Source organism: Falco naumanni, chromosome 9, assembly GCF_017639655.2.
Source record: "Falco naumanni isolate bFalNau1 chromosome 9, bFalNau1.pat, whole genome shotgun sequence".
Classification (NCBI taxonomy): Eukaryota; Metazoa; Chordata; class Aves; order Falconiformes; family Falconidae; genus Falco; species Falco naumanni.
The window spans coordinates 19600111-19620385 of NC_054062.1; the positions used below are offsets into that span (position 1 = coordinate 19600111).

General features: G+C 35.8%; 1 protein-coding gene across 7 annotated transcripts in view; it reads right to left on the bottom strand.

The window, feature by feature from the left end:
* The window catches only part of VTI1A (vesicle transport through interaction with t-SNAREs 1A), a 273918-nt gene that overhangs the window by 209671 nt on the left and 43972 nt on the right, over positions 1–20275 (bottom strand). For 4 of the 7 annotated variants that reach the window (XM_040607781.1, XM_040607786.1, XM_040607783.1 and 1 more), the window contains exons 4-5: positions 8489–8566; positions 2153–2173 (exon numbers count right to left, since the gene is read on the bottom strand). In XM_040607781.1, coding sequence (XP_040463715.1) covers positions 2153–2173; positions 8489–8566 — 99 coding nt within the window. The remainder of the gene's footprint in view (positions 1–2152; positions 2174–8488; positions 8567–20275) is intronic. The other 3 variants (XM_040607782.1, XM_040607787.1, XM_040607780.1) reach the window with 1 other exon arrangement.

Consider the following 20275-nt stretch of genomic DNA (forward strand, 5'->3'; position numbering starts at 1 on the left):
GAAGCCTGTGTACGGCAAGCGTGCTACAATAGAGCCTCTTAATGAGAGGAAGCACAGGTTTTATTAACAAACACTATGGCAAACCACAATTTCTTTTAAGATCAGCTCATACCTCCTTAGGAGAACTATAATTGGGGATGCCTTGATGTTTCACTATGTGACGAGCTAGGAATTATGCCTGAGTCACTGTACTAGCCTTCATTTAAACTTTAATGTGCATTTTGCATTGGTATAAAAACACCATTGCAATTACATCCTATCCAACACATAGTGGGTACCTAAGTGCAGAGAAAAGAATGATAACAATTGTTTTTTAAATTATTTCATTCTCTACCTGTACAATTTTGATCAAGACAAAATAATAAATCCCTTTATTTAGTTCTATTTGCTGTTGCTCTCATAATATGCAGAGACGAAAAAGTAACTTATGAGGTTAGCAAGGAAAAGCAAAGACAAAAATTACCAGAAGCAATGTTTTTAACATTTTTTGGGTGGCTAACAAAAAGGAATTATAAGCTTCAAAATGTATGAGTGAGTTCAGTATAGCTCCCAAGTTGCAGCCCTTTGCAATAACATCCTGAATTTTCTTCTTTGCCTTCACAGATATTTGAAAAAGATCAGCAGTTAAGTAGCAGCTTTGTTCTTTATATCTGATTAAATTTTCAGAGTAAATTTACAAATTAGGAATCTTTGTGTTTATAAAACTATAATCTGTTTGCAAGCAAAAATGATCCTACTACATTCTTAAAACACAAAAGCACAGAGGCAGGCATGCAGGTGTTGCTAAAGGGATGAGCAAATGAACTTTGTTCTGAAAAATCTCAGAAATCGGGTTATACAAACCCTCGTAACAATATTGTCATCTGTTTAAATACTGGGACTACTGGGGAGGGGAGCTCAGCAGTAGTGGGAGGGCTTTCATGTGGTTACACGTTTATTTTGTTTAATATTTGGGTTTTTTGTTAACTGTTTTACTCTGTAGCTTTAACATATTTAGCATCGGCTCCACAAGAAGAGGGAAAAACAAAGCACTCGGGGAATTACTGAAAGAATCTTTATATCACAAATATCTTACTGTTTTTAAGAATTCTCTGTAATTGTCCTTAATCTGGTTACTTTACAATTCTTTGTCATCACCATTTCTAAAACTTACAAATCCTTTCCTGCAGAGTTCAGTATTCATTACTGATACGTCTGGGCACACATTTAAAAAAGAAGATACCAGACAAATATGTGATGTTAAAATACTCTTGCGTCTAAATATATTTATTCAAATACTTCACTGGTTCGAACTCTCCATACGAAACCCTTAGAAATCTGACCTGTAAGTAATCTTGACTTTACTGAGACCTTCTTTTTGGCGGCTATCAGGAAATAATAAAAAAACCCAGTTCAGATACCTGCTTTGCAACAGCAGTAAGTGACAGAGAAGATTAATTTCAGAAAATATACTGAAACATTTGAGGAATTGACCATTAAAACAGGCTTCTCTCTCTAAATATTTATGAGTCATTTTATAACTGGAAGAAAGGTGTTCTGGAATACTGATCTCTAGTGTTACACCTACAGATCTACAGCACTCACAAATAAATAATAAATATTGATATGAGTGCGTAGGTCTGCCTGTACTGTATTTTCAGTGGGTATACAATATCCAACATAATACATAAGCTACTTGAATGCCTCACACCAAACTCAAAACATTGTGAAATACTGTGTAAATTTTACAGTGTTTCAACACAGGTTTTTACCAAAGCAATGCTTTCACTTTCAATACCAGTGTATAAATGTATTTACCCTATCAAAGATTCTGTGATGCAAACATGATTATTACTGTACCTGATTTGATCATGGTATTCTAGCAGAGATCAAATAATAGGTTTTATCTTTTTTTCGCCTTCTTTTTCTAGTGCCTTTAAAAAAATTTCCACTATCAAAGACTGTTAATTTCTAAGGTTTGATCTAGAGATTCCTATGTAAGTATACAATTATTAGGGAAAAAGAGGCACAACAGTGAATATTTTAAAGCAATGTAATCAATATTTTTGCTTTGTGCAGTTTTCCCTGCAACAATGAACAAAAAGATCTACTTCAGATTTAGAAACTCAGCTTTAAAGGGAAGCTAGACAACAAAAAGCAAGAAAGTACTCACCTCTTCACGTAATTTTATCAACTGCAACATGAACGCACAAAAAAGATAAAAAGGAAAGAAATGGCAGGAAAGAAAGATCAGTTGTGTGACAGGATACAGAATTAACATTGACAATTTATCTGTTTACATGTTTAGCATTTAAAAATCACAGACAAACACATTAAAAGAACCTAAACATAGACTACATGCAGAGTTTTTTGAACGAATAAAGATCACTTTCTCACACTGTCACATTAAACAAAGAGAATAGTGTGAAATTCTCTTTTAAACCACATCTAAGACACCATCATGAAATAAAGGGGAATGACTTCATAGAAGTCTATAATATAAAGAAAAAAACAAGTTTACTATTCCTCTCTTCGAAGATTGTACAGCTGAAGTGGTTTTGTATATACAAGTTTTCAGAATGTTTTCTGTATATTTTAGTTGTGACAACTGATTTCTTATTTTACTAGCAGATCTAACTTATTAATAGATGACTGCATCTTTATAGCATGTAACCAGTATTTCAGTTTTTATACACCTGCGTTCTACTGTAACTATATTATCTGATTTTATTATTGAACATCATATAGAGGGTTTTTTCTAGTTAAAAAAAAAAAAAAGAGCAGCAGCTTAGTTAAATGGCTCAGAATTATGATTTATTGCATAGCATATTTAAAAATAGACAAAGGAACAGGGAACAACACGAAACATATTTCCCTCAGAAAAGACCCATTTCAGGTTCTTAATCCTAGACCACTACACAGTGTGTATATATATGCACACGTATAGTGTGTGTATAGTCACATAGTCGATACATTTATAGTTATCAATTTATGCTTGTAAATCAACATAATCTAACACTATTAATAATATTGTCCTGGCAGGTTTACTATAAAACTAAATAACCCCCCTGTCTGATTATCAAGCTACGTTGTAATATGCTCTCCCCTTAGAGAGATAGATTAATTATTTGTACTGGAACAAAACGTATAATTACTCACAACAAATGTCTGCATAAGAGTGTCTCTTTATAAAAAATTACAGTTCTCTCACCGATTCCAGTTGAATTCGAAATTACAACAGCTACATCATTATCTCAGTTTATGCTGATACTTCACCCACAGTGTCCTAACACTAATTTTCAACACGTGTGTAAACTGAGAATGTTTACTACTAATAAAGCCTCACCAGCATGAAGGAAACAAAAGAACCTCCATCATTCTCTATTGTTTCATATGGCTGGTCTAAAAATGAACATACACCTCACCCCGTTACCAAAACGGACAACGAGGCTCTAACGAGATGTAATTAGGAGGGCTACTACCACACCGACTTAACCTGAAATGGCTCTTCAGTGTGTAGCCAAAGGAACTTCGCTAGAATTTGGTATAAAGAAAACTGCATTGTCCGCCGAACCGGCGCTGAAATTCAAGTGCTTGGCCTATCATAAATTGGTCTCTTTCTCCACATCTTCCCCCCCTTTTTTCCCCAAAAAGGCAAACATTAAGGCTCTTTAGAAAGAGACGATCTGGGAGTTGATCACATAGCTATCTTTTCTTTCTGAGGCCAGCATTCTTCAGTTGACTATGATACTTAAAGGGCCAAAGTTTAAAACTACTCTCCCGCAACAGAGCCCGTTTGGGCATGCCACCCTGCTATAATCAATGAGAGTTTTAAAATGCTGCACATTTGTTTTTTCAATAGGTCCCAAACAAAAATGTTCTATCTTGTTTGTGCTGCATGGCTGAATTTAAGCTCTGCATGGGATTTGCAGCTCAGCTAAGTAATGGGAGAGGGTTTGGGTTTTTTTTTTTTTTAACGTTGACTGAAAGATATTCATTCAAATTAACAAAAGATGTATTTTTCCCCCATTTAACAATGCTCTTGATGAAAATGTGTTACCTTTACTTCTGTATTTTGAAACATTATTTTTATTATGCTCACCGCTCAACTGTAAACAGCGTTAAGCCGTGTGCACAGCCACCATTTTAGATTATGATAATCAGCCTATTTTTGAAACAAAGATATTTTTTTTTTATTTTTTTTTTATTTCAATACAGAATTTGATACAAGAGGTAATCTGTTCCTTTGTAGGGTAAAAAGAAAAAAAAATAATCTGGTTTACGCTGGTTTGAACCAGTGGAATCTCTTGTGGCTAAGCCTTCTGCTGTGACTAAAATCAAAACTGCACCGCAGAGAGCGAGGGAGCGAGATGGGGGGGTGCGTGTGTGCGCGCGTGTGTGTGTCTGTGAGGCATGTCACGTGACACGGAAAACTACCGAATTTTTTTTAAAAAGCTGATAACGCTACCGCCGTCTCTGTCCGCATATAGATAACGAATAAATGCTGAACTCTATTAAACGCCCTTTACACATTATCGTGGGTCGAACACACAATTTTCTGAACTTATGATGACAGTCTATTTATTTTGCTATAAACCCTCGGCATGTAACGAACAGATTTGTGTCTGGTAATGATCTGCTCTGCCAGGGCTATATGAAATGATACCGACCTTCTTTAGATCTCGGGGAATTAAATTGACCAACTTCACCCCCTGGTCTGTAGCTGAAGTTTGACACACTTTATGCACAGCAAGCCCAAATCTAATATTATCACAACTTTGTAGTTAGAAATTAAGTAGCCACAAAATATTTGTTCACCACAAATCACATATACAATGTATGCGTACACAGACACGCAGTTTAACCTAATGTGAATTTATTTAAGCTTACTAATGAACATAGTTGTGAAAGAGAAAGGAAGACTACTGCATTTCAAGGAAGTTGGCAATACCATACCTGGCATTATTTTGGTCAAGAAGGATTTCTGTTTTAACCCAACATGTACTTTCTGAGAAAGATACAACTTGCCACATAAAACAGTTCTATTATTATTAAAGTGAAGCCACAACTTTAAGTAGTATCATTGCACTGAAAAACTCAAAACTTTCAAGGGATTTGATAAATGTTGGTGGCCAGAATAACAAGCAAAACAGCCTGTTTAAGACCACTCCCGGAAAATAAATAACAACCCAACGTACACAGTAGGGTTTTGGGTTTGGGGCTGTGAAGTGGTGGGGGTTTTATGCAAGGAGGGACATCTCTGGGTTCTCAGCTTCCATATGCACCTCGCCTGACTACATTCACATGATTCAAATTGAGAAGCAATTAGCGTATACTAAGCAATGACTTTACTAAACCTGAAATGCATTAAGAGCACTATATCTCATTAAACAAAGATGCATTTATTTAAAAGAAACTTAGAATAGCAGGATTGTATAATTCTTAAAACTTCTTACAAGAAGTTTCTATGTACTTTATTTGGTTAAATTACTTAAATCTCGGTATAATCACTATAAGACAACTGTATCCTAACTTGTCATCAACACATAATGACTGCTATTCATGGGAGACATTTTGGAAAAATGAAGAAGACAAAGGATAAATCATCAGCTGCTAATTCTTCAATTTCTTCTTTGTACTTCAATCTATCTTCTTGGGAGAACAACTGAAAACCCATACCTATGACCCTCTTCATTACAGCTTATAACTTGGCTGTTGTTTGCTGTAATTTTACCTTTGAAACTCATCTAAAAAAACCCAGAATTTGAATAAAGAAAAGATCCAAATTGTTTGTTTTTCCAATAGCACCCCATTTATTTCTACACTTAATACGGTCACACTAGCAGGTATGCAGTAAGCTTCTTTTGTCTTCTTACTCCACCAAAAACATTATGCAAATGTTTATCATGATGACAAAGACCATACCTAAAACACGCAGCTCATATCTTGTTTCCCTTGGGTAACACCCCAGTCTAACCAGGTATTCAGCATTTCTATTTGCAGACTGTAACAATATTTGTGGATTAGTACAGGACCAATTCTGAGCTGGCAACTTTTTTCAGCAGATCCTCTGTCAGAAGAGGAATCCCTCCCCTCCCCTTTCACAGTTTGGTGACTGAATTGGGGAAAAGAAACACACAATTTTTCAGTTTAACTGAAGCTAATCCAAACTGATTGAGAAGCAAAAGTCCTACAATATTAGGGTGAGGGTCAGTCCGTCTACCTATATTTATTTCCAGAAGAACTTATATTTATTTTCATCAGACAAAATGAAAGCAAGAATTTGAAACATCTTCAAATATTTTAAATGGCTGTAAGTTATACCTGAGCATCCTTTCATCATCTAGTTCAAGTTCGCTATTGATACAATAATGCATAGGAATTATAGTGTATTAGAGCTGGGGTTACTGAGTTAAATACATCGCTATGACATGCTCAGTATATGGGAAGTACCCAAACCTTACCTTTGATTTGGATAGCTGTACATTCTGATAAGTTCAACATCAGACCTAACTTTCTGCACTAACCACTTGTACCCAAAACTACATGCATATAAGTACAAATATAAATAATTATATTTTGTGAGAAAAAGAGATTGCAAGACTGATTATTGGAGCAACACAATAAATATTTTATTTTTTTTAAAGTGCTGGTATTCACATTTTTAAAAGAAGTTAGGTAAATTCTTTATGGTGATATTTTATAACATTTTTCAAGGGAGAAAAGAAATTCAGAACTTTCAAGGGTAGAGAAGTAACAATTTCAAGTTGGGTTACAGAAAAGGATTTTGATTACCTAAAAGACTACAAAAAACTACTTTATCTGCCAAAATTTTTTGCCGCTTAAGAAGTGGTCATTTGGAAGAAAAAAACTCATGTTGACAAATGGTTGAAGGTATCATTTGGTTCCTTGAGACAAGACCATGTTTCTTCCATCAAATTTAGAAAAAAGATCATAACTCAAAAAAAGTGCACATGTGAATCAGTTATTAAACCATTCCTTAAAAAGTGAAAATAACATATTTTATCTCATCCCTACACATAAAATATTCTGTTATAAGTAAAGCTTCTTATCACAATTGCCCTTTTATGTCTGAATTCACACAATTTTTTTCTTGAAATGTAAAAATAGCAGCAACTTTAAAGAAATAAAATGAGAATCTTAACACTTTCACAGGACTGTTTACAGTCATGACATGCATACTGTGAAACACTTTTCCCTAAAATCATCCTTTCCATAAATTAATTATTTAGGGATGAACCCCCTCTTCATCTCCCCTTATAATAATATATAAATATGAAGATTAACATGTTTTATATTTAACTCTTCACATAGCTATTAGAGCTGCTAACCTAGACTGTGGTCTTTTGTCTACAGGTAAACTGTATCCTATGTATAATTTCATTAATGTATGTATTAAAGTCTTATACAGAGTTTAAAACTTACAGAGCACATTTAAAATACTGTATAGTATTTTAGGCTTTTTATTAACTAAAAGGCTTAAGGGGTCTGTGTTTTAAAATTCATTGTACTGGGATAAGTCTCCAAGTCTTTCTTTTTTCCTGTCCTTAGTGGAAGTGAGCTTACATTGAGGATAGACAAACAATTTTTACTTTTAATAACAAAATAATTTAAATTCTATCTGGTCAGAAGAGAAAATCTGGTATTTTAGAAAACTTTCAACTAACTTCTAAGTCAAAATGCACAACTTTGATTACAGCTGATGTGATTTTCAAAAAGAAACAAAACATTCTGTTTTCAGACACAGCTTGTTGAACAAGTTCCAGCACCAGAACAAATATTAAGAGGTGGGTCAAAGTTCCCTGAATATAATGTTGCCTTTATAATTTTCAGTAGTCAAGCAGGATCCTCACTGTAATGTCCAGAACAACAATACGGGTACCAGATTTTAAAAAAGACTCAGGATTATCAAGCTTTCCTTCATTAAAAGAGATGGCTAGCACTCTACGTTCTAGTACAACATGTATTATGAAAGCATGCTCTTATTAATACAACTTGTGTTTTTGGTACAAGGAGAGAAAATCTGTTTAGGGAAGGATTCACACAAGGAAACTGAGTGGGGTACTGCCTAATTCTGAGAGCGCACTTTCATTTGTTTTGCCTGCCAGTGTTGATTTAATTATACTGCATTATTATCAAAGCTGCATTATGTACTTTTTTTATTCCTTTTACATGTGTTTGAGGTGAAGACCTTGGCTTTGTCGGCAAACAGCGCGTTTCAAGTTATTTCTTAAGTACTAAATAATAAAGAGAAGAGAAGAAAAGATTTTTTTTAAGATAGCAGACAGTGATCACAAGTTAAAGGGTTAAATGTAAGATCTCCAAGAAACATTTTGAAGTTGATTAAGACCCCAGCTTTGCATTAAACAGTATCACTTCCACATGAGTTGTTGCTAATGCTGTTAAGGAGCAGCTTGAGAAGCCCAGTGTGCCAGTGACCTCCTTCACCCTCCAGCCACCCACTAGGGCTTCTTGATTAGCATCCTACCTGGTTCTCTGAGGAATTCCCGTCATCCCCTAGGAGCTCATTCCGCACCTCATCACTGTAGGCGATTCGTGACCTTTTCTGTAAAACAAAAAGAAAAAAGGGTTAGGAAGTAAAGCTCCGAAGCCATTGGTATCAAGGCTGATCATCTTAAACCTCGAGAGCCCCCTAATGGATACCTATTTGATAAAAAAATAAAATAAAATCTGCAAGTAAAAGTTATTAAAAAGTTCTTCAACTGCTGCATTTTGACAAATCTGCATGGCAAACCCCTAGCATTTCTAAGACAGTCACATCCTCAACATTTCAGCAATGAAAGCAGCTTCAGTGACGCTCAAGACACATAATGTGTGATCCTAGTTCTGATAATCAGGTCACAGGGAAAGGCAATACATACTAATAGCAGAAGCATTAAAGAAATGCATGTGTAGGAGCCAAATGCATTTTTCTGAAGAACACTTGCTAGCTGGACACAGAACTCGGTGTAACATTGCAGTGATGCCACTAAATAGAAAAGGAAGACTTTTTTCTATATTAAAAAAATAAAAAAATAATCAAAACCTGATCAACAAACATTTGACCAAACTGGTTGTACTTAAAAGATGCAGTAAATTACCAAGTGTTTTCTATGCTACTAAGGCTATGAAGGCCTACTGGGAAAGGACCAGAAATCAAAGGACAAAAGAAAGAGAAAACAACAGTAAGAGGAAACATTTGTTTACAGCAGTTCATGGAAACACTACAAAACTAAGACAGTCATTCATTAGATCGTTATGACAGTTATTATTCACACCTTATGAGCACCAGATTTGCTCATGAACTGATCATCTTATTCATTCTAAACTACATCAAGTGCCGAGCAATGGAAAGCAAACGTCTGAAGACTACCAAGGTAGCACAGCGTTCAACAGAACGATGGAGAAGTCCATAAAGAGAACATCAGCCCAGCTTTCAACTTCTCTGTTGGCCAAGTAACAGGCCCTTAGTCAGTTAGTGTTCCCACATGCACCATAAGAGACAGAAAGCAATTGTAACATACTGTCTAAAATCGGTTTGATTTTTATATTATGATCACTTTTAAACCCAAGAGCAACAAGGACTAAGTTGTAGGGCCTTCCTTTATGGATGGGAGCTTCCCTCACAATCTGCCATGGTAGTCACTACCAGAAGGAACTCAGTAAAAACAAATCCCTCCTCAAACCTTCCATAACTGGGCAATCATGTCAAAAAATGTGCTTGGGACTGGGGCACAGGGAACAATCCACTAGAAATTACACTGAGCATAGGGAAATTCATTACCTTTGTGACAAAGAATTTTGGAAGAGGGTCACCCCTTACACCAGTAACCTAGCAGTGGAGTAAGCCTTGCAGTGGTCATCTCAGAGCAACACATTTTAGCTTTTTATCCTCTGTAGTTCACCCTTTATTATGATCATCATCGTTACAATGTTCACCAATCTGTGATTCAGTTGCTAGTGTTCAGATCTAGACTATATACTAAAGCTACAGATGTACATAGGAAGGACAAAGCGTATCATGGACCTACTACAAGAGCTGAATTATGCCAAATCTTTTGGAGATCTCAGCTGTCACAGTTTCATACTAACCAAGCTAAAGTAGTCTACAGCATTAAAGGAAATGAGAACCTTTAAACAGGCTGTGGTATCAGAGCTGCCTGTTTAAATTATTCATTTCATCACTATGGGGGACTAAAACACTCCACAGTATGCAAGAATATCATATGGAGATCGGTTTTGTTTTTCTCTTTTTTCACCAAAAAGCCAACAAATTGGCATAGATTGCTCAATTATATTATTTTCCTATTTTTATTTGATACACATCAAACAAGGAAGGAAATTACAAATATATACCAATAAATATCTAATCTTCTTTTCTGATTAAGATGCAATCTTCCCATTTGCAGTCTAGTAGTTCAACTGTATGGTCTCTCACAATTTCATAAAATGACTCAGCCCCATTGATTCTGTTAGTGTTGAATGTATTTATCATTATTAGACTGAGATGAGGAGCATGATTCTTCATGAGCTTGTTCTCCAGTGAACAAGTTGTCTAATTATATGTAGAGACTGAGATGGTCCTTGGTTACACATCATTTATGTGAAAGATTTAACTGGCTGATGTTCTCATTCATAAGTGCTTGCATGGAAGAAAGGAAAAAGAATATTCTTCATGGGGGAAAAGAACAGATGCTAATAACACAATTTTTAGAAGCCCTTTGTAATCCTTTATATCATCACCACTGAACTTAATAAATATATTTGTATCATTGTTCTCTTATTGCAATAATCTGTCATGATCTGAAAATCAGCAATTAAAAGAAAAAACTCTGTGACTACAATTAGGTATAACTCTTTGCCATAATCAATAAATAATTTGATACTACTTTTGATCACACTTTCACTACCAAATGAATCAATAATATAAAAGGAAAGGCTTTTGAACTAAAGTGTTAATTTGTTCTTTCAGGATTTGTCCAAAATATCAATATCTTGAATCACTATTCTTATTTTCATTAAGGTAATATCCGCCAACACTTTTAAATGTGGCTATCAAAATTATTTCAGTTCATCCGAACTCAATAATTAAATAATTTTTAGATATTTTTCTTTTTTTAGTTCATAACTATCAGCTGTTTATAAATATGTACTGTAGCCAAATGCAAGAATGATAGTTTGAGCTGGAAATGTCACACACTCTGCTACAGTTTGAAGGAACCCAATTCATAATGCATTTTATAAATAGTTAATGACTTCTATACATAAGCTAACCAGGCAAATCAAGAAATTGTCAACATTTTTAGTCTTAGTTGTCAGTTACCACTGTCTACTGGTACTTTATATGTATGTTTCTAGAAAAGACAGAACCTTTACAGAGTTTGTAATCCAAGGCATTTCTGGGCAGCTCAATACAGGTTTAAGAGGTTCTGCGTGCAGTTTTTTGTCTGTAAAGGTCTGTCACATATAGAAGTTTTCCTTCTATTTTATATTTTCTTGCATATACATAGACAAGAAGTCTAAGCACACAAGAGTTTTTAACTCCGTGTATGTGTTTGCATTCAAATGTAGCGCACACACGAACACACAATGACACAAAAGGGTTCAGCTACTTTCCACAAGAACTTCAAGACCGAGAAAGTTTCAGGGCTGTTTTAAATGTACTACAGTACCCAGACCTTCTGACAGGGAAGAGTTTCTGATTCCAGGCAGATCTCTCTTGGTTTATGAACAGGATTTTTGCATACTGATTGGGTGATTTCCTTAAAGCCTTGTTCAAACAGATACACTTGCTCAGTTCTGTCTGGCAATTTGGCTTTAAACAATCTGTCTACTTGACCCAAGCCTTAACATTTCCCAATAGAACTGAATGTGTTCATGGGCAAGCCCAACTAAATTAGAATTGAAATGAATTAACTCAGCTTAAACTAATTAAGATCTGTGATCTGCAGTACCACCCCCCTGTATGATTCTACATGTGAAGTAGGGTACATGTAACCAGACTGTAAGAATTCTGCTATACTACTAATCTGAGCATACCAATGAAGTTCGTCTATTACTAAAGCATATGAGAAGTTAATTTCCATGGCCTACACATGGCAAAGCAATTGCTTAAATTGCCTCACCTGGGAATTTAATACAATGTTATCATCAGACCAGCCACACTGTAAATAGATTTATAATGCTTTCCATGTGCTAGGCTAGGTTGCATATGAATTAAGTAATGATCTGGTATTACAATACAATCAGCTAGTTCCCACACCTGGCAGACAGGATATTTTGCTAAATTACTACCTATACAGATACATCACAACATAAAAACAGAAAAGGCAATGGGAAGAGAAACAATCTACATGGTGTATGACCCATTTTTACATGGTAACCAAATAAGATGTAGATAGAAAGAGGTATCCAAAATAATCTGTTTCCAACATCTGCACAACAGAACACATACTTATTCATTTCTATTCAATTTTGGCCTAATTTTCCGCATTCTATACTTTAATTACCATCCACATTCTGAAATGTTCCCATTAATGAAGGCCAGAACTAGCCAATGCCCCCTCACTCCAACACACTTTCAGCAATCAGCCAAATAATTGATATAAAGTATCGCACATTTTCATACCTGAACCAAAGAATAGCTTTCCCACTCCTAAATGCTAAGCAGCACCCAAACAGACAACAAACCGAGGTGTATTTCAGACAAAAGGCCCAGCAATTCCATTCGTCCCAACCTCTCCATTTTTCAGACTCAATGTTTTAAAAACAGCTTGAAAAGTGTTTTTTTGTGAAATCTGCGTAAACAAACAAAAAGGCTTTTTTAACCACAAATATTTCTTTTCATACAAAATTCGTTAGTGTCTTTTAAAAAAAAAAATCTTCAGGTATCTGTTTCAGAGTTTGGCACTGCTCTAGATGTAAATAAGTACTCGGGATTAGCATAACCAGAAATAATTTGGAGGAGTAAATTAGATTTTTTTTGGTGTTCTTCGAGAATAGTCAAGTTTTGCCATTGCTCTCACTAAAGAGCAAATAAAGTGACCTGATCCTCAGATAGACTGCTAAATACCACAGAACGTACACTTGCATCTCTGCCTTTCAAAATAGATACTTAAGTATTTTTTGCTGAGCAGAAATGAAAAAGATACTGTTTAACAAATGTAGAAGAAAAACAGGTGACCCTACTTAACAATTTTAAAGCTCAAATTGAAGCAGAAACACAAAAACACTTTGTCAGGAAATAAAATAATTGAAATAGCTTAAGAAATTGTGTTCAAACCTCAGTTTTCAAAATTTCTGAATTTCTCTGTAAAGCTGATCCAGGAGCAATAGACTAGACACTTCAGACCACAATTCTAAAGGGGTTTTCCTGTTCCTAAGTAGCGTAGTTTTTATCAGTTGTGCGTAGGAAGAGAGAAAACTATTACATAGTGCTAACGTACAACCTGCTGCAATGCTGGACTTACAATCATTTCCTTATGAAAATAAAAAACCCAAGCTGATATGTTTCTGTTGAAAAGAAAAAAAAAAATCTATTCTACAAATCCTAAGAAGCTGCTGATTGAAAGAATCAATTTGACGGTATGTGCTGGCTGGCAAAAGCCGATGTCTAAGCCACTCCTGGTCTTGCCTGCCCTCCCTGCATGTATGCAAAAAAGATTGCAGGCAACTCAAAGAGAAATGCACAATTTAAAACTTGTCTTCTGCCACTCTGCCAAATGTCATCAGCTTCCTACAACAGCAGAGAGAAATCAAACTTCAAGTGCTGAAGTGAAATTAATGCAGAGATACTATCACCCATTTTAAGTAGAAGTCACAGGTCTATAAATCTTCTTTTCAACAATCATCATCAAACACACTTTTAGTTTCATTATGGGGTGAGGGCAAGGACGAAGGTCAAGCAAACCCCCATGAGGATACAACACATTGCATTATGTTGGTTGTGAAAGATGAAGCTTCTGCCCACAAAACTACTTCCACGCCAAACTCAGGACCAGCGGACCACGTATGTCACCAACACGGCTGATGGTCAACAACCTGGCTGCACCGCACGTGCTGTAGGTAGCAAAGAAAACGGGTGACCTGTGAGACAATTGCAACTGATCGTTTCTGTGAATTTAAGGAGTAACAGAGGATGACTTCTATTGTGAAAAAGACATTTGTATTTAGAAAAACATCTTATATTTACCTGAGCTCCGCCTTTTAAAATTAATAACTTAGAAAAGGAAAGAGTTTTCAAAATTCAAAGGTCTGGAACTGACCTCTCCCTCCTTTCTATTTTTCAGAGAATGCTCGAAAACTCACTACCATTGCTTCCAATTTAACAAGACCACATCCACGGAAGAGTAATATAATGAAATACAAGAGTTATGAACTCAAGCATAGAAAACATCAGATAAGCATTGCTCAGGCTTGGATAGCACTCTCCAAACATGACAATGAATAACTCCCCTTAGCCTGGTATTTATATCCTTTCTTTTTTTTTTTTTTTAATTATAACTATCATCTTTTTGCTTTTTTGAATTACCATGCTCTATAACAAGTCTTGGTCCCTGTGTATACACTACTTTCATCAGAATTCAGTTTCTCCAAGGTGCTTTCAGCTTTGGGCTGTTCTGCACCACAGTTTACCCGCCTTTTTACTCATGTGCCATAATCTCAAAAAGCCATAATCTCAAAAAAAATATGCCAGGCATCAGTTGATGCATGAAGGGTGACTGAATGGTCCTGCAACTTTAACTGTAACCTCTCTGTAGGCCAACACAGTGCTGTCCGGCCTTTGCACTGCTGATTTGCAGCTATTCTGCTATCTACTGTTAACCTACATCTACTACTCTGTTCCTGTAATATATTTTTGAGTACTTTAATTTCAGTATTTCATACAACTCCTTTCTATTGTTTTCTTAAAGTGACCATTATTAAGCTATCTTATTTCAATACAAAACCTATCTCTCCACATCAACTTAGCTGGCTAAGTTAACCAATTTGCCTATTTAGTCAATGGAAATTCCTTTAAATTGCACATGAGATCACTCAAGTTCAATTCCTTCTCAGATTTACCTTCCAGAAAAATCTAGTGCTTCCCTGTTACCACCCTGTGCATGTTCAAAGACCAGTCTGATAACCTAGCTTGCTAAATTTAAAGCTAGCTGCTGTTAGTGCCTTTTGCCTTGATACGTACAGCAAACATAGGCATATATTTGTCTAATTTGTTTACAAAGGTTTTGCAACTTGCAGACCCTTATTAACCACAGTCATTTCAACCAGCAACACTGGAAGAAAAGGCAAGAGCAAGGCTGGGGAGGGGGAACACCTTCCCTCCCCTACTCAGACAACAGTTTGAAAATAAAAGATACCTCAGGTGTAAGACCACATCTGATACAAGTTCAAAGTAATCCACAACTTGACTATTTATTTGGGTGGGTGGGGGTTAAGTGAGATTATTTCTGTTGTTTATAGCATAGGCTCACATTCAGACTTGGAGGCAAAAGGCACCACAGCATCAACAAAAAATTTGGACACAAAGAATAGAAACTACCAACATTAAGCCAGTATTGTTGACAGATAAATTGATCCTCAATTCATGTTCAGGTTAATCTGCAGAAATTCTTAAGCACTTATAAGTGGTAAATGCACATAATAAGCACACATGTAAGAGCTACAAGTTTCTCGGAAACATTATCTTTCAGGGAAAACTGTTAAGCATAACAGTGGAGTAGAGAACTCCCAGTGCCCTTTCCCAGTAAAACACTAAGCTTATGTTTGTTTTATGAAATCTTCATTGGTCATCTCAATCCATCTCCTTGTTGAAATGATCTAACTCATATATTGTAGTGATGCCTTTTTTTGTTTTGTTCTTTTAATAACACCTATTACCATGCAATTTAACTGAATAATTTATCCAACAAATGCTATTTAGAAGACAAGGAGGAACTATGCATCAGGATCATGTACATCAGACTGCCATGTGGTCAAAAGGTTTTACTGTGTGGTAGGTTTTTAATCACTTGCTAAATCTTGGAGACAGACAATAAACTTCAGTGTGTTGGACCAACAGACAGATGAACCGAGAAAATTAATATATGGAGCCATTTTCCTCCAAGGGGAGAAGTTTATACTATGAGGGCCAACTTTTTTGAAAGACAGTGCTCCCAAAGACAGTGAAGCAGGGAGAAAAAAAAAAACAAAACTCAAGGAGGCTTAAGATTTTAACTAATTAGCTTACACTAATTAGCTCATGGTAAAGGGTGATAAACATCTCAGCTAAAGCAAAACACGAAGCATTCATTAAAGCATCTTTGTTTCAGCTAGTATTTCCATCTGGAGCCTAGAATCCCATTGCTAACACTAACAAGACATCTGCTGGTAGTTTCCACCAGCTCCTTCCTTTCCCAGAAAGAAGCATCCAAGCGTTACTTCCTTCCTCCTCCATTCATTACTTAATTGCCTTTATCAGCCTGTACCTGCACTCTGTAGCCAGACACTACTGAGATCAGCAACTGTAATGAAAATTTATAAGAGGGCCGAAACAGATTCCATTCTTGAATGCCACCATCATCTTTTTTCAGTTCTCCCACTCCCCGTATTTCTAATAGTAAGTAAAGCCTAGGAGAGATGGCATTTTTTCAGCTTTTAGGCTTTCCTATATTTTGTAGAATTTTGCTACAGAGCTCACTTCTATCAATAAATCACACATTTTGTCCACTGTGAACTCCAGGAACAAAAAACAAGAGGAAGCCATAAAGACACATCTTATTTCGGACACTTAGAATGAGGGCAAGGCAGATGAATGAGTTGTTTCCAAGGCAGCTGAATTGTCCCACCTACATCTGTGCCACTCTGATAGGATCTATTTTAAACCAAAGAAACTTAAGCAGGCCTTTCCAAAAATACATTTCAGTGCATAAAAAGCTATTTTTAGGCACTGTCCTTTTTTCACTGAGCATACACACTCTCTCTCAGAGGCATCTTTCCACCCATATACATGTTGTTATTTGTTTGGGGTTTTTTTTATTTCTGAAAATAATACACAAAATAAGAAAATTTCAGTTGAGCCCAACAAATTTTAATCATAATAAATATGAAAAACTATTCAATGAGAGTAGCAGAGGATAATTTCTGACTTCAGCATTAAATACAGAATAAAATAATGCTTGATGCAAAGAATAATTAAATAGAAAAATGCTGTAATTAAGGTGGTTTGCATATAAATATAGCCACATGGTGCTCATTCTGTGTAGTTCAATGCAAGTATGTTGGACCATAAGCACATTAGCTCAAACTGTTGATTAATAAAAAGGAAAATGAAAAATACTTTGTGTATAGCACAGCCCAGTCAAAACCAATTCTTGGATCTTGCTGTCCATACTTATTGCATTTATTATTTTTGCCCTAACATGATTTAGCTGGAATTCCTTTCCTTCTTTCTAGATCGTGTTCACTTACGTGCAGAAACATTGCCTTGTCTGAAAAAGAGAAAAATTGTCTGAGTTTAGTAATTTTAGTAGTCAAGTGGTCACAATTGGGCTTTGAAGTTTGCAGCAGATTGGAGGAGGAGTAAATCTGTATCTTCACTGCTCCCCACCAGGCACTACTGGGACAGAACCAGTTGTTTCATGCTGTGTTAAATCAATAGCTAATATGATAAAATACTAGCCGATGTTCAGACATGGCATTTTCTAGTTTTATCACAAGCTGATGATTAGCAGTTCTTGCTTTACACTACCTGAGATAAAAGTCAGGAACTAATCCACTACCTATAATTTCTCTAACTGAAGTCCTCCTCTTGATATTACCCTCTGCACTTGAGTTCCTCAGTCTCCCCCGTTCAATGAAAATACTTATAAACAATGTTAATTTTCTTAAAGTACTTAAAATGGATGAACAATTTTGTTGTTATTATAATGCACATATATGTATCAAAAATAGCCATGCCAACCACTCCCCTGCTTGGTTCATTTCTTCAGAACTTAAATCTTAAGTCTTGTAACACAGCGTAACAGAAAGACAGTATATTTACACAAAATATTGGTATTTACAAGATATTTGGCATTTAAAGTGTCTTTTTGATAGACAGGCTTCTGCTAACTTGTTATTTTTCCCCTTACCTGTAGTGCAGTCAGAAATTCTGCCTCTAAGTGGACCAACATACAACAAAAAGAATAATGAGAAACACTGATACTGGCAGTAGCTCATTTCCCAGTAAATATTGATGTCCAAACTAAAAAAATGCACTGAGTATTTCTGTTTTGTCCCTGTTCCTATGTTGTCACCAACAATGCTTACACATTTCTATTGATCTGCCTAGATTTTCGCTGTCAGGACAATGTAGTGTGAACCTTAAGGAAAACCTTACTTTATGTTACACTGCATAAAGACTGCCATATCAGTCAAAGCTTCAATTAGTCCAGAACTTGTACTGCCTCCCATAGTGGCCATTAATGGCTAACAAGGGGAAATCTTAAGGAACAGAGCAGGGATGGAATAATTCTCATTTCAGTAGACGCTGGCAGTTTCTGATGTTCAGGGAGTTTAAGGTACATCTAAGAATCTTCATATTAATAAACCTTGATGGTTAGTGCTTACATAATACTTCTTTTATTTAAATAGCAACTGAACAAGCATTCATGCACAAGAAGAAAGATGTTCAGATCTCAATATTAGGGCAAAGATTAAATTCAAAAGTTATCCCACTTTTCATTAGAACAAAACTGAAGTGAAGCTCCAAAGAAAGAAGGTAACAATTAAAATATCCAAAGCAATTAATTTATATCACAGAATGTTGTAACAGTACTTCCATGGGGCAGATATTGGCAATATGAATTTAATTCAGAGGTTCTCATCTCAACAGGCTAAACTCCACAGTAAGAGAAAGATTATCTAACGAACTACTTTCCAATTTCTCCTCATACAGGTCATTTGCTCTCCAATCTCTTAATAAATAACAGCAAATATTCAAATTACTAGAAAAAGAGAACTATATGTCATATTTTATCTCTGCTCAGCTCCTTTGAAGTGCAAGAAAGGCCCAGTCCCATTTGACCAAACATCTGTCCCTCCACCCCACCAGCTGTTCTTGTATGGCACAGTTTAGAAAATTCTAGTATAACAAAGCTGTTAGCATCAAATACAGATGATCCGATACAAAGAAAAACAAAGTTTGATAGCATATGGCAAACCTAGTATTTCTAACTCTGATTCACGAACCTGATATGCAAAACCACAGAAAGAAGGAATGAAAGGAAAAACGATCCAAGTGTGTAATACATATCTAGGGTTTTGACTTCTCAGCATTCAGGGACAGATACAAATTTATGTAACAATCTTAGGTTAAAAATTTAACCTAAAAATGAACTCACACAAAGACACTGAAAGTGACAACAACCACCCTACTAAACTCTCAGGTGAAGCACCTGCTCTTCTTTCCTTATCATTCATCAGTTTTCCACTTCACACCTTTCCCAGCTTGTACCTTCTTACCCCAATTTATCACATGCTTTCTCCAGTGTGATCAATACTTACCTCTTTCTATCACAAAGTGTGATAAGGCATCATATTTTTTTCCCCCCTTTTTCACCACTCCCTACTGGTTCCCTCACTCTGCTCAGGTTTTTGGGTTGTCTCCTAAACTCCCTCTCTCCTGTCCCACACAGAGCCGTATGCCACACAACAAAGAACATTTATCTTGAAGAGCCCCAAATGACATTTGTCCATTGTCATTGTCCACTGTTACTACTGGCAGCTTTATGGGTCTACAGAAGAATGGCAACCATTGTAACAGGATCACAACAGTTTCAAAGACTTCTGAAGTACCGGCCCTAGGGAAGGAGCTTAGGTGATTGCTGGGTGACAGCTTATACTTTTTTCCCCTTCAATCGAGATGTATATAGCTGATAATACATGACCTAAAACATTACCAGAAACGTTGACACCGACTGTGGGCATTTATCTGCAGCAGGATGATAAAAATCAATCAACATACTCTTGTTTTAAAAAATTATTGAACATCGGTTTGCATGTTGAAAGTATTTTGTTATAGCCTTTCTGCAAAAGAGATGGAGAAAGTTCGATAAAAGGTAAGAAAGAACTGAACAGGTAAGATGTCTTTCCGTCTGAAAGATCAAGAAAAAAAGCAAAATATCGTTCCAGCTGATCTTGACTACACTGCATGATGAACCATTTATACTTTATTTATTTACCTAGATTTTGCAAGGCATAAAAAAAATGGATGATCACACAACCTGAATTAACAGATCAGTAAATCTACAGATAG